A 21429-nucleotide genomic window follows, 5' to 3' on the forward strand; every position below is an offset into this window, starting at 1 on the left:
ATACAGCATTAAATATTTTTAAAAACTTCCCTAAACAGAGCTGCCTTCAGATGTCTTTTAAATAATAATAAGAGGGTTGGGCAAAATTCACGGAGGAGTGAGAGGGCTATCGATGGCTACTAGCCAGGATGTCCACGCCCTGCCTCTGAATCCCATTTTCTGGAAGCTGCAGGAGGGGAGAGAGGGATCTTGAGATCGAATCCTGAAGATTTACCTATAATGGGCGTCTAGTTGGCCACTGTGAGAACATTGGACGTTCGTAACTCACCCACTTTGTGGCTTCCTCCTGACCACAGCCGAGTTGACCGCACCGCAGGCCCACCTGACGCTGGGACCCTTCTATGTTTTCGACTCCCTGGAGAACTCTGCAAACTTCCCCGCAGACCCAGCCGGCGCTCAGAAGACGGCAGTGGAAGGTAAATGGGACTCGCAAAACAGATCTTCTTCTCCTTTTCTAGTTTCTCTTCCTAACTTTCCAAGAAAGGAACTGCAAGATGCTTCCTCGGTTGTTTTTTAGCTAGGGTTTGGTTTCCACCCTCGGCCATTTCCCTGGAAATGCCTTTTTCTGCTGACTTTAAAATCTGAGCTTGCTTCGGCCAAAAACTGCTTTCGGAGCGTTTTAACAAAAAAGTTACGGTGTGTACGAAAGCAGGAAGTTTGTGTCGCTGCCTCATAAGACCGGAATGCACGGGGGTCATCCAGGGAAGCAGAATTCGGGTTTTCGGGACAAAAAGAGATGCAGCACATAATTTGACCCCCGGAACTCACCGCCACAAATTAGCGACAGATGGTGTGTTTTTTCAGGCAAGGAGGGTGAGGTTTGGATGACTGCTGGTTGCATAGCTGTCAACCGTCCCTTATTTGGCGGGACAGTCCCTTATCCCAGCGCCGTGTCCCGATGCTGTCCCTTACTGATGATGTCCCTTAAATTTCCCGGGTTTCAAAGGAAGCAGCTCCTCTCCCTCCCTCCCTCCCTGCCGGCCAGGGAGGAGGGAGGCTCCAACTGTGTTGCTTGGCTGCATTGCTCACCCAATAAGGAGTCTGAGAACGACTGGGGGGTGGAGCTTGCATGCCTTGTGCCAATCAAATCGGCCGCGTTGCCTGGGGACTCGCCTTTGCTCAGCGCTTCCCAGCGGAGAGGGGACGGTGGTTTTCCTTGCTGCATCCCCTTTGCCGGGTTGCTGCGCTGTGGGAACCACCGCTTGAGGCTTCGTTTGGCTGCTGGCTGGGCTTTCTGCCTTTGGCTCAGAAGCTGAACATACCTGTGCTCTGAAAATCCCTTATTTTTGGCTGCTGATCCCTTATTTTCAAGGCTGCTGGTCCCTTATTTTCAAATCTGTAAGTTGACAGCTATGGCTGGTTGTGAAGGGTGTGTTTTGCTTCCATTATCGGAGGTGGCGTGCCCTCTGACGATCGTTTTTTTGGGAATTTCGAGCGAGGAGAGGGGTGTTGCAAACTGGGTCCCATTTGCAGAATTCCTTTGGGGGCACCTAGGTAGCCCCGTGCGAAGGGCAGGATCCTGGACCAGCCGAATGGCGCAGCGATTCTTGTCAAAAATATCCAGACTGCCTTTTCATTCTTTCAGTGTGTGGCTAGATCAGAGGGCAGTGGAGAAACCCAAAACGTCCGGAAAACTGGAATAATTCTGGTTAGCTTAGTTAGATTGCAATGTGGGCGCCAGGTGGGTCTCTATAGGGAAGCCGTTCAATAGAGGCTGTTGCCAAAGCAAAAAAAGAAAAAATATATCTTTTCTCTGCCCTACCTCTGAAGGAGGGGCACTGCGAAAACTTGTACAGTGGTACCTTGGTTCTCAAACAACTTGGAACCCAAACACTGTGTTATGTACTGAGTTTAAAAGGATCCAAAATGCAGCAGTCTGATTGGTCCTAGAACAATAGGATCCAGAATGCAACAGTCTGATTGGTCCTAGAACAATAGGATCCAGAATGCAGCAGTCTGGTTGGTCCTAGAACAATAGGATCCAGAATGCAGCAGTCTGATTGGTCCTAAAACAATAGGATTCAGAATGCAGCAGTCTGACTGGTCCACAGGAGCCACCCAATCCAACTCCAGGTGGATGTGAATCCGCAACCTGATTGGCCTAAAGGAGAATCCCGGAATTAGCCAATCACGTGGAGCCCATTGTGTAAATAATGTATATAAAACAGACATTTCAGGGGAACTTCCATTCCTCCTCACCACTATGAGCTGAATAAAGAGCATGAAATCCACACTCGACTCCGAGTACACTGCAAACCCGGAAGTAAGTGTTCTGGTTTGCGAACGTTTTTCGGAAGCCAAACATGCTCCATTTTGAGTGTTACACTTCTGATTTGAGTGCCAAACTTGCATTTTGAGTCTTACGCTGAGGTTCGTCTGTTTTTGCTATTTATTTTGCATTTTTGTGGCTTTTTTTGTTTCGTTTTTGTGACTGTGTGGAACCCAGTTCAGCTACCAACGGACCTGTAAGACAGAGCTATTCCACCTGGCCTTTAATTTGAATTTAGCCTGATCTTTTATTCCCCTTCCTTCCCTCCCCCTCCCCTTTTTATGAAAATCACCCACTCTGGGATCCCACAGCTAATTCTCCCCTGGCCTCCTCGCTGGCCCAAGTAGAACTAATTCAGCCATCTAGCCCTGGTGATCATCTAATGTTTACTGGATGGATTTTGCCCTAAATTGATTTTTGAATTTATTGTTATTCACGCTTTTATACTGTATTTTATGCTGTTTTTTGTTGTATCACAATTAAGTGTTTTAAATTTGTTGTTAGCCGCCCTGAGCCCTGTTTTCTGAACCAGGAAGGGAAGGGTGGGGTATAAATAAAAAATTATTATTATTATTATTATCATCATCATCATTATCATCATCATCATCTATGGGCAAGCGTGCCTTGGTTTTGGAACATGCTTTGGTTTTGGAACGGACTTCTGGAACGGATTACGTTTGAGAACCAAGGTACCACTGTATATGTCAACTCAGTCGGTAGAGCACGAGACTCTGAATCTTAGGGTTGTGCGTTCGAATCCCACTTTTGGGTAGAAAGATTCCTGTACGGCGGAGGGTCGGACAATGACTCTCAGGATTCCTTCTACCTCTACAATTATGTGATTCTGGGAAAGGGAAGTCTTTATATTTTGAAGTCAAGGGGAAAAGAAAACCCAGCACTATCTGATCCGGCGCAGTAGGGCTTCCAATTTTCATTCTGCTCCCAGGAAATTTCAGAAGATGCAATTATCTCCAAGGATGATTTGGGAAGCCACAGAGCTCCCTCTAGTGTTGCAGAGCCAGTACTGCCAGAAGCAGGATTTAAATGGTGTTTCCAAATATCACTAGGGAGGGGGAGAGAGGTTCAATTCAGGTCACCCTGGAAGACAAACGGACTCAATTTGCCCGATCCGAAACAAGGCGATGGCCGAAACGCAGCCCCCTCTGAAATAATAATAATAATAATAATAATAATAATAATAAATTTTTATGTGGTTTTAGCAGAAAGGATATAAAGGATTAAGTAAAAATGAATTGGTGAAAGAGAGAAGGTAAAATTATAATATGTTAAGATAAATTATTAGGATAAAAACAAAGTTGGAAGGATTTGCTGGAATATTTAATTGAATTAGAATACAAAAATGGGAGGCGTGAGGAAGTCAAGGAAATAAGTGAAAGTAAGTGAGTTAAAGGTTTGACTTGTTTTCTGTTTTTTGATGATATGTATTGTTTTTTCTTTTTCTTCTTTGATTGTTTTCTTTTTTTTCTTTCTGTAACCTTTAAAATCTTAATAAAAATTTATTTAATAATAATAATAATAATTTTTATTTATACCCCACCCTCCCTGGCCAGAGCCAGGCTCAGGGCAGCTAAAACCGGTAAAACTACAATAAAAACATAATGGGGGGGGGGGGACCAATTAAAAATGCAATTTAAAATGCAGCCTCATTTTAAAAGTAGCCCACAGATCAAGACCATAAGGGGAGGGAAACATAAGGGTCAGAACGAGTCCAAACCAAAGGCCAGGCGGAACAGCTCTGTCTTGCAGGCCCTACGGAAAGATGTCAAGTCCCGCAGGGCCCTAGTAATAATAATAATAATAATAATTTATTATTTATACCCCACCCATCTGGCTGGGCTTCCCTAGCCACTCTGTGTGGCTTTCAGCAAAATATTAAAATGTTAATCTCTTGGGACAGAGCGTTCCACCAAGTCGGGGCCAGTACTGAAAAGGCCCTGCCCCTAGTTGAGACCAATCTAACCACCTTGTGACTTGGGACCCCCAAGGTATTGTCATTTGTGAACCTCTCTGCAGGGCAGACCAGGAGAGGCAGTCCACACCCCTCTGAATTATTGCAATGTGCTTCTCCAGCCCGAGTAGTGGGTACAAAAGAAATGCATGTGCTGGGGTAAATCGTGCATAAAAATGCGTATGTTGGGGAGGGAATTGGAAGGGGCCCGAGGGTCATCTAGTCCAACCCCCTCCAATGCAGGCATCATTTGCCCACTGTGGGGCTCGAACCCACAACCTTGAGATTCAGTGTCTCATGCTCTTCCAACTGTGCTCTTATGTTAGCTATATTAGTTATATTATTAGTATTATTATTAGTGCTTTTTCCTGGGGGTACACAGGGGTACGCGCACCCCTAAACATTTTGCAAATCTTTGTACAGTGGTACCTCGGGTTACAGACGCTTCAGGTTACAGGCCCAGAAATAGTACCTCAGGTTAAGAACTTTGCTTCAGGATGAGAACAGAAATCACGTGGCAGCAGTGGGAGGCCCCATTAGCTAAAGTGGAGCTTCAGGTTAAGAACAGTTTCAGGTTAAGAACGGACCTCCGGAACGAATTAAGTACTTAACCTGAGGTACCTCTGTAGTTTGTCCATTTACTATATTTACTTTTCCCGATTTGAACTATAAAATGGTGGTTTGGAGTCGAAATGAGAGTACCCCTAAACATTTCATTTTTTTAGAAAAAAAAACACTGATTATTATTATTATAATATCAATATATAATTGCTTTACGGTTGTAGGTGACCTGGTGAAATGGTTCTGCGGGGCAACTAATCCGTATAATCACAGGGTTGTATTTTTTTATTTTTTATTTTTTTTGAGGGACGGACCAGCATTGAAATTAACAAACCTAAATTAAGCAAGTCCGATAACGTCAACACGTCTGCGCTGAGCAGGGTCTGCACTGGAAAAAAATGACCGATAATAATACAACGCGACATTTTTTCTCTTGTGCATAAAATTTTATTTTGAAATAACTGCATCTGGCTTTGCTAGCTGGCAAATGTTGGGTGCAGTTCTGTGCCACTGTCAGATCAAGCTTGTATTGCTAGCTTCCTTGCATCGCCGCCGCTTTCTATTTCTTCCTCCACCAACAGATGGTTGGATAAGTTGCTCACCCTGGTCTAAGGGTCAGGCCGCTGCTTGTAGCCTCCGTGACAGATCGCGTGCACTCTCTGAGAAGTCGGCGCATCGCAGCTGACAGCTCCACACCCTGGGATTTGCCCCTGTTAATTTACATTTTCGAAAAGACTTTTTATTGCAGTTCTGTGCAGAGGAAGAAGTTGCCGCAAAATCATAGTCTCTCTCCCTCTGCCCCGTGATGCAATATACAGTGGTGCCCCGCAAGACGAATGCCTCACAAGACGGAAAACTCGCTAGACGAAAGAGTTTTCCGTTTTGGAGGCGCTTCGCAAAACGAATTTCCTATGGGCTTGCTTCGCAAGGCGAAAATGTCTTGCGAGTTCCTGCGGGGGTTTTTTTCCTCCCCCCCCCCCTTTTTCTAAGCCGCTAAGCCGCTTATCCGTTTATCCAATAAGCCGCTAAAAGCCGCTAAACCGCTAATAGCGCTAATCCGCTAAGCCGTCAATGGGCTTGCTTCGCAAGACGAAAAAACCGCTAGACGAAGAGACTCGCGGAACGGATTCTTTTCGTCTTGCGAGGCACCACTGTACCGTATTTTTCACTCTATAAGATGCACCAGACCACAAGACGCACCTAGTTTTTGGAGGAGGAAAACAAGGGGGGGAAATATTCTGAATCTCAGAAGCCAGAACAGCAAGAGGGATCGCTGCGCAGTGAAAGCAGCAATCCCTCTTGCTGTTCTGGCTTCTGGGATAGCTGCGCAGCCTGCATTCGCTCCATAATACGCAGACACATTTCCCCTTACTTTTTAGGAGGGTAAAAGTGAGTCTTATAGAGCAAAAAATACGGTAATTTCAGAGAATCCCGGCAAAAAAAATGGACTCTGAAGCAAAAAGTGGACACAAAAGGTTCCTTAAAATTACAGTGATAACTTCATTCTCAAACGCCTTGGTTCTCAAACAACTTGGAACCCCAACACTGCAAACCCGGAAGTAAGCGTTCCGGTTTGCAAACTGTTTTCGTAAGTTGAACGTGCTCTGTTTTGAGTGTTACGCTTCTGATTTGAGAGAGAGAAAACTTTATTCGCATTAACCAATGGCCATAGCAACAGTAAAACATCACAATACACACAGAAAAGGAAATTTGCTATAAAAGCACAATTTAAAGTCCTGAATCAGCAGTCAGTTAGTGGCCCTTATTCTGATTGCCCCTGCTATGAACCTAGCAACCTTTGCTGTTATCTGCTCATTTTGATCTGATAGAAGGAAAGGACATTGTGGCAGTGGTTGAGCGCCCTGGGATGGTTAGTACGAGTGGGGTGAGGATCTCGTTCCTCAGGGTTTTTTTTTAGAGAGTGCAAGACAGGAGGACGTGTGCCGATGTTTTGGTGCTACCATCTCCACAGGGGCAAAGACGTTTCTCAGGTGGGATCTTTTAGAATCGACCCTCAAGTCTCTCAGATGGAGAAACATCCACGATTTTGTTTCTCATGGTTTTTACCGATAATTTTATCGCTTTGTCCTTTTGGCAAACCGGATTGACTTTGAAGTTCAGTGGTCCCTGGTTCTCAAACGCCTTGGTACTCAAACAACTTGGGACCCAAACACTGCAAACCCAGAAGTAAGCGTCCCGGTTTGTGAACTTTTTTCGGAAGCCGAACATGCTCCGTTTTGAGTGTTATGCTTCCAATTTAAGTGCCACACTTCCGTTTTGAGTGTTACGCTGAGATCTGTCTGTTTTTGCTATTTATTTTTGCCTTTTTGTGGCTCTTTTTTGTTTTTGTGACTGTGGAACCCAGTTCAGCTATTGATTGATTGATTGATTGATTGATTGATTGATTGTGGGACTGCAGTACATGCAGGGGTCAGCAAAAACAAAGTGAATATTTCAGAGAAATTTGCAGGGAAACGCTAGTGTTTTGTCTTTTAAATTACAAACCTTTCCGATGGACCAGGTTAGCGCCTGAATGAAACTCCTTCCTTGCATTGTATTTAAAGTTTTACTGTTCTTGCCACTTTCAAATCTGTTTCCTTCAATCACATTTGTGGTATTTATGATTCTGAGTGGCCACAAGACAGCCTATTATTGGTAACAGCTATTGATTTTCTTATAAATTAAGTGAAGGTTTGTCCGTGTGCTGCAAGTAGTAATACATAAATACTTCATGCTCTGAATCTGCTTCAACCGTATGTGAGTAAGGGTGTGTAAGAATAATTTCCGTGCAATATTCCTTGCTGGGTTTTATTGTGTTGCAATATTGTCTGTCTTAGTGGTTTCTGCAAACTGTTATTCTGAATATTACTTTTTTTTATCGGGCATGGAAAGGGGAATTGCAGGTGAGTTTATGGAACCAAGAGGGCGGTGGCCAAAAAAAGGTTTGGGAATAATAGTTCATGCCTTGCATGGAGAAAGTAGATACAGAAAAGTTTATCTCTCTCCCTCATAGCATGAGAACTTGGGGACATGCAATGAAGGCTGAACGTTGCCAGATTCAGGACAGTGAAAGTCCCCTCTCCTCATAGCTAGACTGTGGAACTCCCCCCCACAGGAGGCAGTGATAATTGCTGACTTGTTTAGTCGTTTAGTCGTGTCCGCCTCTTCGTGCCCCCCTGGACCAGAGCACACCAGGCCCTCCTGTCTTCCACTGCCTCCCGCAGTTTGGTCATACTCATGCTGGTAGCTTCGAGAACACTGTCCCACCATCTCGTCCTCTGTCGTCCCCTTCTCCTTGTGCCCTCCATCTTTCCCAACATCAGGGTCTTTTCCAGGGAGTCTTCTCTTCTCCTGAGGTGGCCAAAGTCTTGGAGCCTCAGCTTCAGGATCTGTCCTTCCAGTGAGCACTCAGGGCTGATTTCCTTCCAAATGGAGAGGTTGGATCTTCTTGCAGTCCATGGGACTCTCAAGAGTCTCCTCCAGCACCAATTGCTGACATAGATGCCTTTAAACATAGGGTCTTCTTGGTGGTGGCGCCCGCTCTGTGGAACATCCTCCCACCAGATGTCAAAGAGAACAACAACTAGCAGATTTTTAGAAGACATCTGAAGGCAGCACTGTTTAGGGAAGCTTTTAATGTTTGATGGATTAGTGTATTTTAATATTTTGTTGGAAGCCGCCCAGAGTGGCTGGGGAAGCCCAGCCAGATGGGCAGGGTATAAATCATAAATTGTTGTTGTTGTTGTTATTTATTATTATTAAAAGAGGATGAGGCTAATTCATGGACGAGAGGGCTATCGATGGCTCCTAGCCACAATGGCTCGGCTCTGCCTCCACGTTCAGAGGCAGCGATGCTTCTGAGAACCACAGGAGGAGAGAGGGGTCTTGGGTTCAAGTCCTGCTCAACTGGACCATCCGGTTGGCCACTGTGAGTGCAGGATGCTAGACGAAACTTGTTAATGTTTAAGCAAAAGGCAAAAAAAAAAAAAGTTGGGCCCCTGGCCTGATCCTGCAGATCTCTTTTTAAAAAGTTCTTACGAGCCGCTGCTCTGGACGAAACACATCTCCTTTTTCTGTTTCTTTGCAGACTTCATGCCAGCGATGGAATCCAAGGTGGATGTAATGAAAACCCCTCTGCCCTTCAAAGGCCCGGGAAGGTCGGCCAACATCTCGGAAGAGCAGGAGGATAATCCTGAGCTGCCTTTGGATGGTACGTGCCGGGCGATGGTGTTGATAGCACAAGCTGTGAAAAAAACACATTGCCTTGAGAAGGAAGAGCAGTTCGATTTAGAAGCTAGACTGCTGGGTTTTATTTAACTCCCTAAAGCGGTATACGGAAATAGCCATTAAAAAGAGCGAGGCAAAGTTGCAGACAGAGGAACAATGAAAGAGCATGGGCCAAACTTTGTGGATCTGGGGGGGGGGGGAGCCTAGGTCAGTGGTTCCCAAATTCATGGCGGAGGGGGCTCTGGGGGGCTATACTCTGGCTCAGTGGCATAGCGTGGTTTGCCAGTGCCCGGGGCACTAATAATAATAATAATAATAATAATAATAATAATAATAATATAATAAATTTTATTTATATCCCGCCCTCCCCAGCTGAAGCCGGGCTCAGGGAGGCTAACAACAATAAAAGAATACAACATTCTAAAATCATTTCATTATAAAGTTAATTCAAATCAAATTGATGGCAACCATTGGGCTAGAGTTATGTGGAAGATTGCCAAAGGAGGAAGTCAGGCTGCGCCCTGGCCAAAGGCCTGGTGGAACAGCTCTGTCTTGCAGGCCCTGCAGAAAGATGTCAAGTCCCGCAGGGCCCTGGTCTCTTGGGACAGAGCGTTCCACCAGATCGGGGCCACAGCTGAAAAAGCCCTGGCTCTGGTTGAGGCCAGCCTAACCTCCCTGTGGCCCAGGACCTCCAAGATGTTATTATTTGCAGACCGTAAGTTCCTCCGTGGGACATACCAGGAGAGGCGGTCCTGTAGGTACGAGGGTCCTAGGCCATATAGGGCTTTAAAGGTCAAAACCAGCACCTTAAATCTGACCCTGTACTCCACCGGGCACCAGTGCAGCTGGTATAGCACCGGGTGAATGTGATCCTGCGGCGAGGACCCTGTAAGGAGCCTTGCCGCGGCATTCTGCACCCGCTGGAGTTTCTGGGTCAGTCTCAAGGGCAGCCCCACGTAGAGTGAGTTACAATAATCCAGTCTGGAGGTGACCGTTGCGTGGATCACAGTGGCCAGATCAGGGCGATAGAGGTGAGGAGCCAACTGCTTAGCTTGGCGGAGATGGAAAAATGCCGCCTTTGTTATGGCTGCAATCTGCGCCCCCAAAGGGGGAACGGAGCCCATGGCAACCCAGCACACACCGCCAAAGTGACCCCCACAAGCGGGGCTGCCTGCCCGCACATGTGGGGAGCCCAGCTGGCTGGTTTGGAGGGTGAATCCCCCCAAAACCTGTGGAGTGGAGCACCGGGCTGGGCTATGCTGGGGTCACCCGTTCACCATCCAGGGAGCATGCCAAGCGAGGAGTGAGCGAGTGCTGGCCGGGCAGCCATGCAACGAGGGGGCCAGGGATGTGGCGGTGAGTCCAGGTAAGTCTCCTGGGCCCAGAGACCCCTTTTGCCAGGACGGAGCCTGCCAAGATTCTCCAGGGCGGAGAACCGTACCACCTCCAGGACTGGGGAACTCACTGCCACTGCATCGACAGCTGCCCCCAAAACAGGTGAGGCAAGGAGCTTCTGCAAATGTGACTCTGGACCTTGTAGTCTCAGAGTTTGGGATATTCTTCTTCTTTGGCATTCACTCGTAGCCGAGTAAGATGGTCTTCCATAAACAAGGTTTTAACAGTGAGTCTGTAGGTGACTGTGGGGGCCAATTCTGGACCCACACGTCCTTCCGCAGTGGGGACATTGGTTTCCGGGCGGGAGTCAATTACGGTGTGGATTTGACAAGCATGCCTTCCTCTTAGCACATTTCTCCCTCTTGTCCTGAGTTCGAGTGTCTTCTAAGCCTACAACACCTTTGGTAAAGGCCGTTCTCCAATTGCAGCGCTCGCAGGCCAGTGTTTCCCAGTTGTCAGTTTTTATACTACATTTTTTATTTGCCTTGAGATGGGGATCCCTGTCTGCTTTGCACCCCCTCAAAATTCTGCTCCCAGGGCCATGGCCGACCCCCTCCCCAAATGCTACAGCCCTGCTGTTCCTCCACAGTTGTTGGAAACCAGTTGTTGGAAACAACCGTTTTTGAACAGCTGGCCCGACAAACCAACCTTAGCTGTTCAAACCTGGGCGGGTGTGGGGGACTCCCTGGTCCTGAATGGGGCAACTGTGCCCCTGAAGGACCAGGTGCGCAGCCGGGGAGTCATTCTGGACTCACCGCTGTCCATGGAGGCGCAGGTCAGCTCTGTGTCCAGGGCGGCTGTTTACCAGCTCCATCTGGTATGCAGGATGAGACCCTCCCTGCCCGCAGACTGTCTCACCAGAGTGGCGCATGCTCTGGTTATCTCCCGCTTGGACTACTGCCATGCGCCCTACGTGGGGCTACCTTGGAAGGTGACCCGGAAACTACAACTAATCCAAAATGTGGCAGCCAGACTGGGGACTGGGAGGCCACATAACACCGGTCCTGAAAGACCTTCATTGACTCCCAGGATGTTTCCAAGCACAATTCAAAATGTTGGTGCTGATCTTGAAAGCCCTAAACGGCCTCTGAGGCCCAGTAGACCTGAAGGAGCGTCTCCACCCCCATCGTTCAGCCCGGACACTGAGGTCCAGCTCCGAGGGCCTCCTGACAGTTCCCTCATTGCGAAAAGTGAGGTTACAGGGAACCAGGCACAGGGCCTTCTTGGTGGTGGCGCCCTCCCTTCAGATGTCAAGGAAATAAACAACTATCTGACTTTTAGAAGACATCTGAAGGCAGCCCTGTTTAGGGAAGCTTTTAATGTTTAATAGACTATTGTATTTTAATATTCTGTTGGGAGCTGCCCAGAGTGGCTGGGGAAACCCAGCCAGATGGGCGGGGTATAAATAATAAATTATTATTATTTATGATACTTGGCCGACTTTCCTTGAGCAGATCCGGGGTGGCAGCCAATGCTTTCTAATTCTTTGCAGTGTACCTGAGGAGAGGCCCCATCTTCATCAGTGAGGCGGAAGAGGGATCTGGGTTTCCGGACTTAATAGAAGCAGCGAGGCCAGGTAAGGAGTTTCCCCAGAATTGCCTTTATTGATACGTGCTTGTATGTAGCATTTGAGAACAGCGGAAGGTTGTGCCTACCTCCTGGCTGGCAAGATGACGGAGTCCATGCAAAAGCTCTGCTCTACTTGATCAAGTTCTGCAGAGCGTAGGATCGTATGGTTGGGAGGGACCCAGCGGTCATCCAGTCCAACACGCTGCGATGCAGGAATCTCAGCTAAAACATCCATGACTGATGGCCGTCCAACCTCTGCTTAAAAACCTCCAAGGCAGGAGAGACCATCACCTCCCAAGGGAGCCAGTTCCACTGTTAACAGCTCCTAATTCTCTGCTCCTTCCTTTTAACTGGATGGGGTGTTGCATTCCAAAGGTAGGGGAGAGATTCCAAGTTATCAAGGAACACTCAGGTGGGTTGGCCAACCAAAGCATCCCTGGCCATCCAAGCTCTGCTTAAAGTAAGGTTATCAGATTTTTTTCCAAAGAATCCGGGGACACTTTTTTTTAATAAGAGAAAAAAAGTAATTTTTAAAAAGTTACTTAAACAAGAGGGGACGCGGGTGGCGCTGTGGGTTAAACCACAGAGCCTAGGACTTGCTGATCAGAAGGTTGGCGGTTCGAATCCCCACGACGGGGTGAGCTCCCGTTGCTCGGTCCCTGCTCCTGCCAACCTAGCAGTTCAAAAGCCCGTCAAAGTGCAAGTAGATCAATAGGTACCACTCCAGCGGGAAGCTAAACGGCGTTTTTGTGCGCTGCTCTGGTTCACCAGAAGCGGCTTAGTCATGCTGGCCACATGACCCAGAAGCTGGACGCTGGCTCTCTCGGCCAGTAAAGCGAGATGAGTGCCGCAACCCCAGAGTCGGCCACAACTGGTCAGGGGTCCCTTTACCTTTATTTTATTTAAACAAGAAGTAATATCTTCTCTTCTGTGGTCTCCTCTGTCACACGGCCTTCCTCTGGGCCCCGATCTGCCCTCTTGGAGTGCTAACCGCCATGGAGTAGGCTCGGATCGGGCCTGGGCTCGGCCATTGTCCTTGCCTTCCTGCCTTCCTGGTGCCCTCCTACCTCCCCTCCTCAACGGTGGCAATGTCGGGGCTCCCCTCTTTTTTCTCCTTCCTCTTTCTCTCTCTTCCTTCTCCCTGCATTGGCTCTGGGTTTTCCCTGGCGCCGGAGCACCACTGGGCAGTCGGCTGGGTGGCCGGGTGCTCTCGCTCCCAGCTCAATTTGGGTGGTCAGCGGTTCCAGAGCCAGCCTGGTAGCGCAGTTGGCTCTGGCTGGCGTCAGGAGCTGATCACTGCTGTGGCGCCCATCATTTTGCCTCGCCGGAAGTCCCCATATGATGTGTCTTGTGCCGTTGACCAACCACGCAACATTACCTCTGGATCTGGGTTCGAGTTCTACCCCAGAGCTCTCTTTGTGCCTAAAGATGGCACAGCTCCTTGAACTGACCTGCCCCTTTCTCCCCTCAGAGGCGAGGAAAGCACTGGAACTGAAGGCTGAAGTTGTCACCATGACCCTCGAAGGTGCCGTCTCCAGGGCGGAGAACCGTACCACTTCCAGGACTGAGGAACTCACTACCACTGCATCGACAGCTGCTCCCAAAACAGGTGAGGCAAGGGGCTTGAGTCTGGACCTTGTAGTCTCAGAGCTTGGGATATTCTTCTTCTCTGGCAACCCCTCGTACCCGAGTAAGATGGTCTTCCATAAACAAGGTTTAAACAGTGAGTCTGTAAGTGACTGTGGAGGCCAATTCTGGATCCAAACATCCTTCCACAGTGGGGACATTGGTTTCCGAATGGAAGTCAATCACGGTGTGGATTCACCAAGCATGCCTTCCTCCTAGCACGTTTCTCCCTTGCGTCCTGAGTTCGATTGTCTTCAAAGCCCTCAACGCCTTTGATAAAGGCTGTTCTCCAACTGGAGCGCTCACAGGCCAGTGTTTTTATACTACATTTTAGATTTGCCTTGAGACCGTCTTTAAACCTCTTTTGTTGACCACCAGCATTACGCTTTCCATTTCTAAGTTCAGAAAAGAGTAGTTGTTTTGAGAGACGATAATCTGGTATCCGCACAACATGACCAGTCCAGCGAAGTTGATGTTGAAGAATCACTGCTTTGACACTGGGGGATCTTTGCTTTTTTCCAGCAGTAAAGTTGACCCCTGACCATTAGGTCCAGTCGTGGCCGACTCTGGGGTTGCGGTGCTCATCTCGATTTATTGGCCGAGGGAGCCGGCATACAGCTTCCGGGTCATGTGACCAGCATGACTAAGCCTCTTCTGGCAAACCAGAGCAGCACACAGAAACGTCGTTTACCTTCCCGCCGGAGGGGTACCTATTCATCTACTTGCACTGGCATGCTTTCGAACTGCTAGGTTGGCAGGAGCAGGGACCGAGCAATGGAAGCTCACCCCGTCGTGGGGATTCGAACCGCCGGCCTTCTGATCAGCAAGTCCTAGGCTCAGTGGTTTAATCCACAGCGCCACCCGCGTCCCCAGTAGCAGACTAGCATTAGTTTGCCTGTCTTCCCAAGTGAACTTTGGGATGTACCTGAGCTGGCAGCCCCATCTGCTAGGAGCGGCTAGTCTCATAAGCTGATGTGTTAACGCTGTGGCACAGCTTCTGTCTCCAACGCGCCTCATTCCTTGCCCCCTCTCTCGCTCCAGGGTGGATGCCCGATTTCCAGTTCTGTGCCATGGTGGTGCTCATCGTAGAAGCCACCGTTCTGCTCATCCTCTTGGCCATTCGCCTGTCCCCCAGATACTACGGCCCTCCATGTGTTTCAGAGCACAACGACATCCAACGTTTTTAAGCATCTTCCATGCAAACTGTTACCAAATAAAGCACTTTAAAGAAACACACGTACGCAGCAGCCTTTTGCAGTCTCATTTCAGGGATTTGGGTCTGAATTCATGAATGCAGCCTTTGACCCCAGGCTGGCATTTTGGGGGACCCATAGCCGAGGTTTTTCTACCACATAGCACCTCGGGATGCGAACGGGATCCGTTCCGGAGCCCTGTTCGCATCCTGAACAGAACATAAGATGTGACTGGGTGGGTCGCGTTTTGCCACTTCCACGTGACATGATTTTGACCGTCTGCGCGAGTGGCGAAACCCGGAAGTAATGCGCTCCGTTACTTCCGGGTCGCCGCGGAGAGCAACCCGAAAATACTTATCCTGAAGTGTATTTATCCCAAGGTATTACTGTAATACCCCGCGACGGGGTGAGTTCCCATTTCTCGGTCCCTGCTGCTGCCAACCTAGCAGTTCAAAAGCACATCAAAGTGCAAGTAGATAAATAGGTACCGCTCCGGCGGGAAGGTAAACGGCGTTTCTGTGCGCTGCTCTGGTTCGCCAGAAGCGGCTTAGTCCTGCTGGTCACATGACCCGGAAGCTGTGCGCCAGCTCCCTTGGCCAATAAAGCGAGATGAGTGCCGCAACCCCAGAGTCAGTCACGCCTGGACCTAAGGGTCAGTGGTCCCTTTACCTTTACTATGACTGTAATACTGGACAACCTTGAGTCAGGCCGCAACTGCTTGAGTCCTGATCCACTACTTAGAATCCTAGAATCCTAGAGTTGGAAGAGACCCCAAGGGCCATCGAGTCCAATCCCCTGCCAAGCAGGAAACACCATCAGAGCACTCCTGACATATGGTTGTCAAGCCTCTGCTTAAAGACCTCCAAAGAAGGAGACTCCACCACACTCCTTGGCAGCAAATTCCACTGTCAAACAGCTCTTACTGTCAGGAAGTTCTTCCTAATGTTTAGGTGGAATCTTCCTTCTTGTAGTTTGGATCAATTGCTCCGTGTCCGCTTCTCTGGAGCAGCAGAAAACAACCTTTCTCCCTCCTCTATGCGACATCCTTTTATATATTTGAACATGGCTATCATATCACCCCTTAACCTCCTCTTCTCCAGGCTAAACATGCCCAGCTCCCTTAGCCGTTCCTCATAAGGCATCGTTTCCAGGCCTTTGACCATTTGGGTTGCCCTCCTCTGGACACGTTCCAGTTTGTCCGTGTCCTTCTTGAACTGTGGTGCCCAGAACTGGACACAGTACTCCAGGTGAGGTCTGACCAGAGCAGAATACAGTGGCACTATTACTTCCCTTGATCTAGATGCTATACTCCTATTGATGCAGCCCAGAATTGCATTGGCTTTTTTAGCTGCCGCGTCACACTGTTGGCTCATGTCAAGTTTGTGGTCAACCAAGACTCCTAGATCCTTTTCACATGTACTGCTCATATATACTTCATATATACTTGCATATATCCTCCGAAATTTCTGATGAAAATATGGACGTCTTACTCAGTGCTATTTTTCTTGAAAAAGAGGTGCCAGAACTCACTATGATCGCCTCCCTTGATGTCTTATAATGGCAATGGTGCCCACCTAAGAAGAGCCAGAACTGAAAAAAACTTTGGTCCTATTCCATATTAATATTTTTCCTAGTTATACCCCACCCATTGCCCCAGCCCAGGGGTCAGCAACCTTTTTCAGCCGTGGGCTGGTCCACTGTCCCTCAGACCATGCGGTGGGCCAGACTATATTTTTTGGGGGGGGAGGGATGAACGAGTTCCTATGCCCCACAAATAACCCAGAGATGCATTTTAAATAAAAGGACACATTCTGCTCGTGTAAAAACACGCTGATTCCCGGACCGTCTGCGGGCCGGATTGAGAAGGCGATTGGGCCGGATCCGGCCCCTGGGCCTTATTTTGCCTACCCCTGCCCCAACCACTCTGCGCAGCTCCTAACATACAGTGGATCCTCTGGCTATGGATTTAAATCGTTCCTGGGGTCTGTGTGCACCCTGAAAAGATCTGTACCCAGAGGCACTGATTCTGTGTACGTACGAGCAGCGAAACCCGGAAAAATACTTCCGGGTTTGCCACTTTTGCAACCCAAAGTTTGTTACTCGAGAGTAACGTGACCCGAGTGTCTACTGCAGGGGTCAGTGTGGCAGGAACACCCCCCCCCCATCAGCAAACTTTTTCAGCAGGGAGCCGGTCCACTGTCCCTCACACCTTGAGATGCATTTTATTTTTTTTTATTTTTTTTATACATATTTATTAAAGTTTTTTGAATACAAATGCATAAATAATAAACAACATTACTTATATCATAACATAATTTCGTCACTTCTTTGGACTCCCTCACGTCTCCCGCTCGCACTTACATCGCTACAAAAAAAATTTCCAAGCAAATTACCCACTTGTTTGCAATCTTATCTCCGCTCATTTAAATAAAATCTAGCAATTCTCCAAAAAGTTTGTATTTTCCTTAATCTCACTTATCGTCAAATTCAGATCTAATTCAGTGGTGGGCAATTATTTATGATCTAGCATCCTTCTTAACATTCAACCAAATTACAATATTTTTGTAAATAAGTCTTAAATTTCCTCTAGTCTTCCTCAACCCTCTCCTCTCCCAGGTCTCAGATTCTACCAGTCATCTCGGCCAGTTGCATATAGTCCATCAGCTGCATCTGCCACTCTTCCAGTGTGGGTAGATCTTGAGTTTTCCAGCTCTTAGCGATGAGTATCCTTGCTGCCGTTGTTGCACCTTGAGATGCATTTTAAATAAAAGGACACATTCTGCTCATGTAAAAACACACTGATTCCTGGACCGTCCACAGGCCGGATTGAGAAGGCGATTGGGCCGGATCCAGGCCTTAGTTTGCCTACCCATCTGGCATCACAACTGCTATACTCTGACACCTGCTAAAAATGGACCTACCCAGATATTTAGCAATCTGTACATTCATCTTTATCGCCAACACCCTAACAGTGAAAGATTCATTCTATTCCAAATTTGCAAATTTCTTTTATTCTCTTCCCAAGTTTTTAAATAATTATCTTTTACAAATTTATATTGTGTTAAATTATACTCAACCTTTCTTTCAATCTTTAAACCAGATACGTCTTGTAATTTGTTTTTACTCTCATCATTCATGTTTTTAACCAAGAGTTTAGTTTAATCGTTATTGATCTGAAGACCTGCTATCTCAACATTTTTTAAAAATCTCTTGTAATACTTTTGGGATTGACTCTACTGGTTCTTCTACAGATATATGGTGGAAGTTTAAATCTGTTTTTAGCCTCCTGTCGTTTTATATTTTCAAAGGTTGTGGTGGTTTATTTTGCCGCTTGATCATTTCGTACACCCGATGAAGTGGTGTAGAAAATGACAGGAAATAAATATATAAAGCCGTCCAAAGAGAGGTCAGGTGATCATCTGTCAGGAATTCTTTATAGCTGAGATTCCTGCATAATTGCAAGGGGGGTCAGACTGGATGGCCCTTGGGGTTCCCTCCACCACTTGTTAGAATGCTTCTGTCTCAAGAGTGAGCGACCGGCCCAAATTCACGCCTGCTAAGCTTTCTGGCTGAATGGGGATTTGAACCCCGTTCTCTCCTAGATCCTATTCTGACACTGTCACACCAATTCGAATCCATTGCTTCGGGTCCTGCCCTCTGGATCTGGGTTCGAGTTCTGCCCCAGAGCTCTCTTTGTGGCGAGAGATGGCGCAGCTCATTGGACTGACCTGCCCCTTTCTCCCCTCAGAGGCGAGGAAAGTGCTGGAACGGAAGGCTGAGGTTGTCACCATGACCCTCGAAGGTGCCGTCTCCAGGGCAGAGAACCATACCACCTCCAGGACTGGGAAACTCACTGCCACTGCATCGACAGCTGCCCCCGGAAAAGGTGAGGCAAGGGGCTTGTGTGAATGTGACTCTGGACCTTGTAGTCTCAGAGTTCGGGATATTCTCCTTCGGCGGTCACTCGTAGCAGAGTAAGATAGTCTTCCATAAACACGGTTTTAACAGTGAGTCCGTAAGTGACTGTGGAGGCCAGTTCTGGACCCACACGTCCTTCCACAGTGGGGACATAGGTTTCCAGGCGGGAGTCAATCACGGTGTGGATTTGCCAAGCGTGCCTTCCTCTTAGTGTGTTTCTCCCTTGCGTCCTGAGTTTGAGTGTCTTCAAAGCCCACGACACCTTTGGTAAAGGCTGTTCTCCAACTGGAGCCCTCGCAGGCCAGTGTTTCCCAATTGTCGGTGTTTATACTACATTTTTTAAGATTTCCCTTGAGTGAGACTTTCAACCTCTTTTGTTGACCACCCGCATTACCCTTTCCATTTCTAAGTTCAGAATAGAGTAGTTGCTTTGGAAGACGATAATCGGGCATCCGCACAACATGACCAGTCCAGCAAAGTTGATGTTGAAGGATCATTGCTTCAACACTGGGGATCTTTGCTTTTTTCCAGTACAGTGGTACCTTGGGTTAAGAACTTAATTCATTCCGGAAGTCCGTTCTTAACCTGAAACTGTTCTTAACCTGAAGGACCACTTTAGCTAATGGGGCCTCCTGCTGCTGCCGTGCCAACGGAGCACGATTTCTGTTCTCATCCTGAAGCAAAGTTCTTAACCCGAGGTAGTATTTCTGGGTTAGCGGAGTCTGTAACCTGAAGCGTATGTAACCTGAAGCGTCTGTAACCTGAGGTACCACTGTAGTAAGGTAAAGGTAAAGGGACCCCTGACCATTAGGTCCAGTTGTGGCCGACTCTGGGGTTGTGGCGCTCATCTCCTTTTCAGGCCGAGGGAGCCAGGGTACAGCTTCCGGGTCATGTGGCCAGCATGACTAAGCCGCTTCTGGCGAACCAGAGCAGCGCACGAAAACGCCGTTTACCTCCCCGCTGGAGCGGTACCTATTTATCTACTTGCACTTTGACGTGCTTTCGAACTGCTAGGTTGGCAGGAGCAGGGACCGAGCAATGGGAGCTCACCCCGTCGCGGGGATTCAAACCACCGACCATCTGATCGGCAAGTCCTAGGCTCTGTGGTTTAACCCACAGCACCACCCGCATCCTTTTCCAGTAGTAGACTAGCATTAATTCACCTGTCTTCCCAAGTGAACTTTGGGGTGTACCTGACCTGGCAGTCCCATCTGCTAGTAGCGGGTAGTCTCATAAGCCAATGTGTTAACGCTGTGGCACAGCTTTTGTCTCCAACGCCTCTCATTCCTTGCCCCCTCTCTCGCTCCAGGGTGGAGCCCCACCTTCCAGTTCATTGCCCTGATTGTGATCATCACCGAAGCCACCTTCCTGGTCATCCTTGCGGCTATGCACCTGCGCTTCAGACGCACTGGCCATCCATGTTCTTCAGCTCAGCACGACATCCAACGTTTTTAAGCATCTTCCATGCAAACTGTTACCAAATAAAGCACTTTAAAGAAACACATGTACGCAGCACCCTTTTGCAGTCTCTGCTCATTTCTGAGATTTGGGAGAAGTTCGTGGCTCTGACCCGGGCTCAGTGTTCAAGGTCTTTATAAAATTCCGTAGATGAAAGAATTTAGCAGATGCTCATTCAATCTGCAGATCACTCCAAACTGGGAGGGGTAGCTAATGCCGCAGAAGAGAGAATTAAGATTCAGGGTGGCCTCAACAGATCGGAGGACTGGAACAAAACCAGGGCTTTTTTCCCAGCGGGAACGGTTGTAAACAAAAATTGCCCTTTTCCCTTATGGGGTATCCAAGAGCCCATATAGAGTCCTTACATAGGTTCCCTATTGGTAGGAGAAGATAACAGAGGCCGACCAGAGAATATTGAGAAGCAAAAAAACTAGTAAGCTTGATCTTTATTGATCTGTTGCAACAGGGTGCTCCCCTCACCTGCGGGAGAGAGGAGGAACCCCGAAAAATGGCATGCAAGGCCTTATAAAGACTTTTGAAATTTCCACCCTGTAGATCAAGACCACCCCCAGAAACATCATACATCACAGAAGGGGTGTAACCTAAGACCACCCCTCAGATACATCACACCTACATCACAGAAAAGGCGGTCTAAAACAGAAATTTGAATGTTGTTTATCTCCTGTCTGGCAGGTTACAGTACAGTGGTGCCCCGCAAGATGAACGCCTCGCAAGACGGAAAACCCGCTAGACGAAAGGGTTTTCCGTTTTGGAGGCGCTTCGCAAAACGAATTTCCCTATGGGCTTCCTTCGCAAGACGAAAGCCCATAGGGAAATCTCCGGGACAGCGGGGAAGCGCAGCGCGTCTTCCCCACTGTCCTCGGACCTCCGCCGAAGGCTGGCGGTGGGGCGGAGAGACCTCCTTCCGCCGCCAGCCTTCGGATGGCTGTCCTGAAGACTTGCGGTGGGAGGAGGGTTTTTCTTCCCACCGCCAACTTTCAGAATGCTGTTCTGAATGTTGGCGTGGGGAGGAAAAACCCTCCTCCCACCGCAAGCCCCGGGAACAGAGGAGAAGCGCTGCGCGCCTTCCCCTCTGTTCCTGTACCTGTCCTGAAGGCTTGCGGTGGGGAGAAAAGCCCTTCTCCGCACCGCCAGCCTGGCAAGCGGTCTCCATAGGAACGCATTAATTGATTTTCAATGCATTCCTATGGGAAACCGTGCTTCGCAAGACGAAAAACTTGCAA

The 21429-nt window shown here is 48.2% G+C and overlaps 1 protein-coding gene across 1 annotated transcript; it reads left to right on the forward strand.

Moving 5' to 3' along the window:
- The first annotated feature begins 278 nt into the window (after positions 1-278).
- Positions 279-20406, forward strand: LOC307202311 (uncharacterized protein). The gene is made up of 6 exons (XM_079952195.1): positions 279-416; positions 8887-9009; positions 11914-11997; positions 13462-13599; positions 18558-18695; positions 20037-20406. Exons 2-6 carry the CDS (start codon positions 8892-8894, stop codon positions 20180-20182), a joined length of 624 nt encoding a protein of 207 aa, XP_079808321.1. The 5' UTR covers positions 279-416; positions 8887-8891; the 3' UTR covers positions 20183-20406.
- The last annotated feature ends 1023 nt before the right edge of the window (positions 20407-21429 follow it).

The sequence above is a fragment of the Podarcis cretensis genome (genome assembly GCF_951804945.1).
Source record: "Podarcis cretensis genome assembly, chromosome: 13".
NCBI lineage: Eukaryota > Metazoa > Chordata > Lepidosauria > Squamata > Lacertidae > Podarcis > Podarcis cretensis.

Coding starts and splice junctions, on each gene's coding strand:
- LOC307202311 (XM_079952195.1), top strand. CDS start 8,892: ATGCCAGCGATGGAATCCAAGGTGGATGTAATGAAAACCCCTCTGCCC. Junction 11,998..13,461: donor AATAGAAGCAGCGAGGCCAG/GTAAGGAGTTTC, acceptor TTCTCCCCTCAG/AGGCGAGGAAAGCACTGGAA. Junction 18,696..20,036: donor GACAGCTGCCCCCGGAAAAG/GTGAGGCAAGGG, acceptor CTCTCGCTCCAG/GGTGGAGCCCCACCTTCCAG.